The sequence below is a fragment of the Theropithecus gelada genome, chromosome 15, assembly GCF_003255815.1.
Source record: "Theropithecus gelada isolate Dixy chromosome 15, Tgel_1.0, whole genome shotgun sequence".
NCBI classification, from domain to species: Eukaryota; Metazoa; Chordata; class Mammalia; order Primates; family Cercopithecidae; genus Theropithecus; species Theropithecus gelada.
Genome location: NC_037683.1, coordinates 107,308,792 through 107,317,417, shown reverse-complemented (window position 1 = coordinate 107,317,417; position 8,626 = coordinate 107,308,792). Strand labels below are relative to the sequence as shown.

Sequence of the window (8,626 nt, the reverse complement as noted above, 5' to 3'; positions counted from 1 at the left end):
ACCCAGGAGGCAGAGGTTGCAGTGAGCCAAGATCACGCCAGTGCACTCCAGCCTGGGCAAGAGTGAAACTCCATCTCACAAAAAAAAAATACTGGGAATGACTTGTCTAATTTACTTTCATTGTCTCATGAGTGTACAATAGAGCTTTGCTGAGTCTGTAAGATACATAGTATTATATATATACAATTGAATCCAATGTCTTCTTTAAGGCAGAAAAAAAATTTTGCAAAATTGTAAAACAATGCCATGCTTCTCACTATAACATTTTTCTTTTGGATATTCTTTTGTGAAGTTCTCTTTTGCATAACTATGTTATTTATGTTAACATTTTTATTGTATTCATGTCAATATTATTTTAGATATTTCATTTTTAAGTTAGCCTACGGTAAAATTGACTTTTCTTATGTACAGTTCTATCAGTTTGTTTTTTTTTTTTTTTTTTTTTTTTGAAACAGGGTCTCACTGTCACCCAGGCTGAAGTACACTGGCACAATCACAGCTCACTGCAGCCTCCACCTCCTGGGCTCCAGCGATCCTCTCACCTCAGGCTCCCGAGTAGCTGGGACTACAGGCATGCACCATCACACTGGGCTAATTTTTGTATTTTTTGTAGAGATGGGGTTTTGCCACGTTGCCCAGGCTGGTCTTAAACACCTTGGCTCAAATGATCCCCGAGCCTTGGCCTCCCAAAGTCCTGGAATTACAGGCATAAGCCACCGTGACTGGCTATTTCCAGAAGGTTTAAAAAATACAGATTCATATAGCCACTGCTTCAATGCAGATACAAAAGAGCTCTATCACCCTAAGAAACTCCCTCGTGCCGCTCCCTTAAGGCCACATTCTCCCACTAACTCCTAGCAACCACCGATTTGTTCTCTAATATTTATAGTTGCATCTTTTTGAGGTTGTCATATAAATGAAATAATACAATATGTAAACCTTTGAGACGGGCTTCTTTCACTCAGAATGTTACCTTTGAGATCCAACCAACTTGCTGGGTCCCTTTTTTTGCGGGGTAGTGTTCCATTCACTGTATGGATGTACTAAAGATTACTAACCCATTTACCAGCGGGAGAAGTTTTCAGTTGTTTCCAGTTTGGGGGTATTACAAACAAAGCTTTATGAAACACTGCTATACAAGTTTTCATGTGACCATAACTTTTCTTTGTTTGTTTGCTTGCTTGTTTGTTTGTTCGTTTTTGAGACAGAGTCTAGCTCTATCGCCCAGGCTGGAGTGCAGTGGCGCGATCTCTCCTCACTGCAAGCTCCGCCTCCCGGGTTCACGCCATTCTCCAGCCTCAGTCTTCCGAGTAGCTGGGACTACAGGTACCCACCACCACGCCCGGCTAATTTTTTTGTATTTTTAGTAGAGACAGGGTTTCACCATGTTAGCCAGGATGGTCTCAATCTGCTGACCTTGTGATCTGCCCGCCTCAGCCTCCCAAAGTGCTGGGATTACAGGTGTGAGCCACCGCACCCGGCCATAACTTTTCATTTGCTAAGGTAAATAACTAGGAGTGGGACTGGTGGGTCATATAGTAAGCATATGTTTAACTTTATAAAAGGCTGACAAGCGTTCTTCCAGAGTGACTGCATCATTCTGCATTCCCACCAGCAATGTGTGCAAGTTCCAGTTACTCCACATTCTTGACATCACTTGGTCAGGTCAGTTTTTTTATTTTAGCTAATGGTGTGGTGTATCACTATGGTTTTTTTGTTTTGTTTTTATGGAGGCAAGGTCTCATTCTGTCGCCCAGGCAGGGGTGCAGTGGCGCTATCATAGCCCACTGTAACTTCAATCTCCAGGGCTCAAGTAATCCTCTCACTTCAGCCTCCCAAGTAGCTGGGACTACAGGGGTGTGCCACCATTCCCAGCTATTTTTTATTTTTAGTAGAGACAGGGTCTCACTATGTTGACCAGGCTGGTCTGGAACTCCTGAGCTCAAGCAATCCTCCTTGGCTTCCCAAAATGCTGGCATTACACGCATGAGCCACTGCCCCCAGCCTCACTATGGTTTTAATTTGCACTTCCTGATGGCTAATGATGTTGAAAATATTTTCTTGTGCTTATTTTCCATTGATATAACTTCTTTGATGAAGTATCTGCTCAAGTCTTTTACCCATTTTTTACTTAAACTCTATTTTCCTTCTGTTGAGTTTTGAGAGGTCTTTATATTCTCTGAATACCAGTCTGTCAGATAAGTGATTTCTCACTTATCTGACATTTTCTCCAAGTCTGTGGTGTGTATTTTTATTCTCTTCACAGTGTATTTTGCAGAGCAGGGGTTTTAACTTTTATGAAATCCAATTTGTCATGTTTTTAGTGGATTAGGCTTTTGACATCATATCTAAGAACTTTTTGTCTAACTTCAGTTCATGAATATTTTCTTCTGTTTTCTTTTTTAAATATGCTTTGAATTTTCACATTTACATGTATAATCAATTTTTAGTTAGTCTGTGTATAAGGTGAAATTTAGGTCAAGGTTCAGTTTTTTGCCGGATGACTAATTATTCCAACACTGGTTTTGGAAAGACTGTCCTTTCTCCTTTGAATTACTTTTGCACCATTGCCAAAAATCAATTGGCCATCACCTCATACCCATCAGAATGACTACTGTAAAACAAAACGAAAAACAGAAAATAATGAGTGTTGGTGTCAGAGGCGTTTGCACCAGAGCAACTCCATCTTGAATAGGAGCTGGGTAAAATAAGGCTGAGACCTGCTGGGCTGCATTCCCAGGAGGCTAGGCATTCTAAGTCACAGGATGAAATAGGAGGTCGGTACAAGATACAGGTCACAAAGACCTTGCTGATAAAACAGGTTGCAGTAAAGAAGCCAGACAAAACCCACCAAAACCAACATGGTGATGACAGTGACCTCTGGTGGTCCTCGCTGCTCATTATACACTAATTATAATGCATTAGCATGCTAAGAGATACTCCCACTAGCACCATGACCTTTTACAAATGCCATGGCAATGTCAGGAAGTTGCCCTATATGGTCTAAAAAGGGGAGGAACCCTCAGTTCTGGGGATTGCCCACCCCTTTCCCAGAAAACTCATGAATAATCCACCCCTTGTTTAGCATATCATCAAGAAATAACTCTAAGTCAAGCAGCCCATGCCACTGCTCTGCCTATGGAGTAGCCACTGTTTATTCTTTATTCCCTTACTTTTTTTTTTTTTTTTTTTTTGAGACCGAGTCCTGCTCTGTCACCCAGGCTGGAGTGCTGGAGTGCAGTGGTGCGATCTTGGCTCACTACAACCTCTGCCTCCTGGGTTCAAGCAACTCTCCTGCCTCAGCCTCCCGAGCAGCTGGGACTACAGGCACACACCACTATGCTCAGCTAATTTTTGTATTTTTATTAGAGATGGGGTTTCACCATATTGGCCAGGCTGGTCTCCAACTCCTGACCTTGTGATCCACCCGCCTCAGCCTCCCAGAGTGCTGGGATGACAGGCATGAGCCACGGAGCCTGGCCTATTCCTTTACTTTCTTAATAAACCTGCTTTCACTTTACTCTATGAACTTGTGTCCAAGAACCCTCTCTTGGGGTCTGGGTCAGGACCCCTTTTTGGTAACACTGGCAAGAATATGGAGAAACTGAAACTCTTGAGCACTGTTGTCATGATAATGTAACATGGTGTAGCCACTAAGGTAAAGAGTATGGTGGCTCCTCAAAAAATTAAAGAGAGAATTACACTATGATCCAGCAATTCTACTTCTGGGTATATATTAATAATAATATATACTAAATAATATATACTACTACTAATAACCAAACTTGATTTATCCTACTGTACTCTCCCAACACAGAGTACTTCAGACACCAGAAGTGTGTGGGGTTCTCCCCAAGACTGCCCCTCACTTCCTATGCCAATTGCAAGCCCCAGGTTGCTTTACCTGCACTTCTGACTGACTGGCTAGAAATGGGGGATCCCCACCTCTGGTCCGATTAATTTGCTAGAGTGGCTCACAGAACTCAGGAAGACACTTAACTCTTAACTTACATTTCCCAGTTTCTTATAAAGACTATTACAAAGGATGCTGATGAAAAGATGCCTAGGGTAAAAGATGAAAACGGACGTGGAGCTTTTATAGCCTCCCAGGCATGCCACCCTCCAGGAACTTTCACAAGTTCAACTATCCAGAAACTTCCCACACCCTGTCATTTGCAGTTTTTTATAGAAGCTTTGTTGGGTAGGCATAATTGATTAAACCATTGGCCACTGGTGATCAACTTAACCTTGAGCCCCTTTTTCCTCTCTAAAGGATGGGGCTAGGGCCAAAAGTCCCCACCTTCTAATCATTTCTGGTGACCAGCCCCCATCCTGAAGCTACCAGCCATCTGTCAACTCATTAGCGTACAAAAAGACATCACTTTGGAGATTCCAAGGATCTTAGGAGTTGTATGCCAGGAAATTGGAACAAAGACCAAATATATATTTCACAGTATAACAATACCCAAAAGAATTGAAAACAGGGAATTGAACAGATATTTGTATACCCATGTTCATAGCAGCATTATTCACAATAGCCAAAAGGTAGAAGGAACCCAGGTGTCCATCCATGAATGAATGGATATACAAGATGTAGTATACATATACGAGAGAATATTATTCAGTGTTAAAAAGGAAAGAAATTCTGACAAATGCTACAATATGGATGAACCTTGAGGACATTACATTAAGTAAAATAAGCCAGTCACAAATACTATATGATTACTTATATGAGGCACCTAAAATAGTCAAGCTTATAGAAAGACAAAGTAGAATGGGGGTTGCCAGGAGTTGGGGAAAGGAGAAAAGGGCAGTTGTTGTTTAACGGAAATAGAGTTTGTTTTGCAGGACAAAAAAGTTCTGGAAAGTAGTTGTACAACAATATGAATGTATTAAACCATACTGAACTGTATACTTAAAAATGGTTATGATGGTAAATTTATGTTACATGTATTTTACCACAATTTAAAACAATCAATTGGCCATATTTGTGAGGATCTATGTGTGGGTTCCATTCTATATGTCTAAGTCTTCTCCAATATCACACTGCCTTGATTTCTGTAGCTTGATAGTGTCTTTTTTTTTTTTTTTTTTTTTTTGAGACAGAGTCTTGCTCTGTCACCCAGGCTGGAGTGCAGTGGCGCCATCTCGGCTCACTGCAAGCTCCGCCTCCCCGGTTCACACCATTCTCCTGCCTCAGCCTCCTGAGTAGCTGGAACTACAGGCGCCCGCTACCACCCTGGCTAATTTTTTTGTATTTTTAGTAGAGACGGGGTTTCACTGTGTTAGCCAGGATGGTCTCGATCTCCTGACTTTGTGATCCACCCGCCTGGGCCTCCCAAAGTGCTGGGATTACAAGCATGAGCCACCATGCCTGGCCTTTTTTTTCTTTTTTTTTTTTTTGAGACGGAGTCTCGCTCTGTCGCCCAGGCTGGAGTGCAATGGCGTGATCTCAGCTCCCTGCAACCTCTGTCTCCTGGGTTCAAGTGATTCTCCTGTCTCAGTCTCCTGACTAGCTGGGATTACAGGAGCCTGCCACCACGTCCGGCTAATTTTTGTATTTTTAGTAGAGATGGGGTTTCACCATGTTGGCCAAGCTTGTCTCGAACTCCTGACCTCCGGTGATCCGCCCACCTTGGCCTCCCAAAGTGCTGGAATTACAGGTGGAAGCCACTGTGCCTGGCCTTGATAGTGTCTTAAAATTGAACATTGCTTATTTTTTATTTGGGGGAAGGGGGTGAGGTAAGATGGATAGCTATAAACAGAACCACTAGTATTGTAAATATATTCTTAAATAAACACAATGGACACAGTCTGATAAGTTTTATGCTGAGAAAGATGGGGCCATGTTATATTCCTTTGTTTTCCAGTGCCCAGGCCAGTGCCTAACTACCATGGAGTAAGCACTCAATAAATGAGAAACAGTCTTGGAAAAAAATAATCTGAGCACACAGAATATTTTCCAGCGTGCACTACAAAAAACATGTAGTCAAAAATATCCATAGAAGTGTTGTTTAGAATGGGGTAAAAGCCCAAGGAAAAAACCACCCTCGCAGGGTTAATGAGAATTACAAGCCAGGCTTTAGGCTGAATTGTGGTCAGGCATCAACCAGGCACTGGTGTGCTCTGACTCATCTCCCTGCAGCTGCTAACCAATCGAGGGTCATGCAGCACACTGACCACCTGCTCCCCCACTGCTCCCATAGATAGAATCTGACACGAGACCTTTTTACCTAAGAATTGCTTAAGGTGTTTTTCAGATCCTGAATTCCAGCTGAATGGCTGATGCCAACCGTTCTGAAGACCCCTACCAAGAAACCGATTCAGCATCTCCTGGTCCCGTGACCTCACCCCCAAACTTCTCAACCAATCAGCAATCCCCATACTTTAGACCATCATCTGTCCAGACCCCTTAAAATCCCCATCCCCAAACCTCTCAGGGAGGCAGATTTGAAGAGTCCTCTCATCTTGTCTTCTTGTTCAGCTGCCCTACAATTATTCAACTCTTTCTCTGCTGCAATCCCCACTGTTTTGGTGCATTGGTTTGTTACCATGCAACAGGCAATCAAACCTGATGGTTCTATAACCATATTCAAGTGAAACTGAGAAGTAACTATATAAATGTGAAACAGAGAGGTGTGACTTAGAAATTGTACACATTGGGTGTCACAACTTCCCTATACTTTGTGTTTTCATACTGACCTTGTTCAACACTAATAAAGTGCCAACTTTGACTGACTGATTGTGATTCTGATGATGATGAGAAGGAGGAAGAGGAGGAGAATAGGAATACGGTAAGAAGATTTTAAACCACTCTCTTTTCTCATCTTCCAAGTATTTACAAGTGGCTCAGTTTTTCCAAGTATTCCTTTCTTTCTACAGAACTTCCATTAAAATAAAAAACAATTCTAAATCAAGCCTTATGGACAAGAATTAATGGTTCTCCCTAATATATCCCAAATCAGTGTGTCATTTGAGTAAGTCACCTCTCTCCCAGATTCTTATTTGTCCTACATGTAACTGGGGTTTTGCAACAGATGTTACTCTTCCTTCTCCTTTCCAGGTCTGTTAGAAACTTTACTAGGAAAGCCTGAAAGTAAAATCTGTACTGTATATAAATCCAGAGAAATGTTGATACTGACTAAATAATTTCCTCAAATCTGGTCACCTTTCTATGGGAAAATGCCTCATCTTAACAATATTTCATGCATAAAGTCATTTGGCCTCTTACCTGCATTGTTGGATATTTTTAAGACCAAAAGCTTGCTAAACCCAGAACAGTGAAAGCATTCAGTTGAAAATAAAGTGGGCTGGGCGCGGTGGCTCAAGCCTGTAATCCCAGCACTTGGGGAGGCCGAGACGGGCGGATCACAAGGTCAGGAGATCGAGACCATCCTGGCTAACACGGCGAAACCCCGTCTCTACCAAAAACACAAAAAATTAGCCGGGCGAGGTGGCGGCGCCTGTGGTCCCAGCTACTCGGGAGGCTGAGGCAGGAGAATGGCGGGAACCCGGGAGGCGGAGCTTGCAGTGAGCTGAGATCCGGCCACTGCACTCCAGCCTGGGCGACAGAGCGAGACTCCGTCTCAAAAAAAAAAAAAAAAAGAAAATAAAGTGAAAAGCCACATATGTCTTAGAGGGAGAAAACAGTGCTAATGATTTTAGGCTTTAATAGTTTCAAGATCCCGACCGGCTGTTCTCAAAAGCCATCTTTGCATTGTTCCTCCTCGGGCTCCTTGCTTGCCACGGACTCCGGCAGCTTTATCGCCAGAGTCCCTGAACTGTGCGTGTTTGCATTCCTTCCTTCCTTCCTTTTTGTTTTTTGTTTTGTTTTGTTTGTGTGTGTGTGTGTGTGTTTGTTTTTTTTTTTTTTTTTTTTTTTTTGAGAAGGAGTCTCACTCTGTCGCCCAGGCTGGAGTGCAGTGGCTCGATCTCAGCTCACTGCAAGCTCCGCCTCCCGGGTTCCCGCCATTCCCCTGCCTCAGCCTCCCGAGTAGCTGGGACTACAGACGCTTGCCTAATTTTTTTGTACCACCCGGCTATTTTTTTTTTTTTTTTTTTTTTGTATTTTTAGTAGAGACGGGGTTTCATCGTGTTAGCCAGGATGGTCTCGATCTGCTGACCTCGTGATCCACCCGCCTCGGCCTCCCCAAGTGCTGGGATTACAGGCGTGAGCCACGGTGCCCAGCTCTCGCTTTCTTTTTAATCCCCTGCATCAGATCACCAACGTGCCCCACCGTGTCAGATGCAGCCCTAGACACCAGCTCTGAAATCATCACCAAGGACTTAAAGAAGAAGGAAGTTGTGGAAGAGGCGGAAAATGGAAGAGACGCCCTGCTAACAGGAATGCTAATGAGGAAAATAGAGAGCAGGAGGCTGACAATGAGGTAGATGAGGAAGAGGAAGAAGGTGGGGAGGAAGAGGAGGAGGAAAAAGAAGGTGATGGTGAGGAAGAGGATGGAGATGAAGACGAGGAAGCTGAGTCTGCTACAGGCAAGCCGGCAGCTGAAGATGATGAGGATGATGATGTCCATACCAACAAGCAGAAGACCGACAAGGATGACTAGACAGCAAAAAAGGAAAAGTTAAACTGAAAAAAAAAAAAGGCCACCGTGACCTATTCACC

At 43.2% G+C, this 8,626-nt stretch overlaps 1 protein-coding gene across 1 annotated transcript; it reads left to right on the top strand.

The window, feature by feature from the left end:
- The first annotated feature begins 7,655 nt into the window (after window positions 1-7,655).
- Window positions 7,656-8,626, top strand: LOC112607772 (prothymosin alpha). Its single transcript, XM_025358892.1, is given in 3 exon segments — window positions 7,656-7,783; window positions 8,220-8,329; window positions 8,332-8,626. Coding segments are annotated over 3 exon segments (474 nt in total). The 3' UTR covers window positions 8,568-8,626.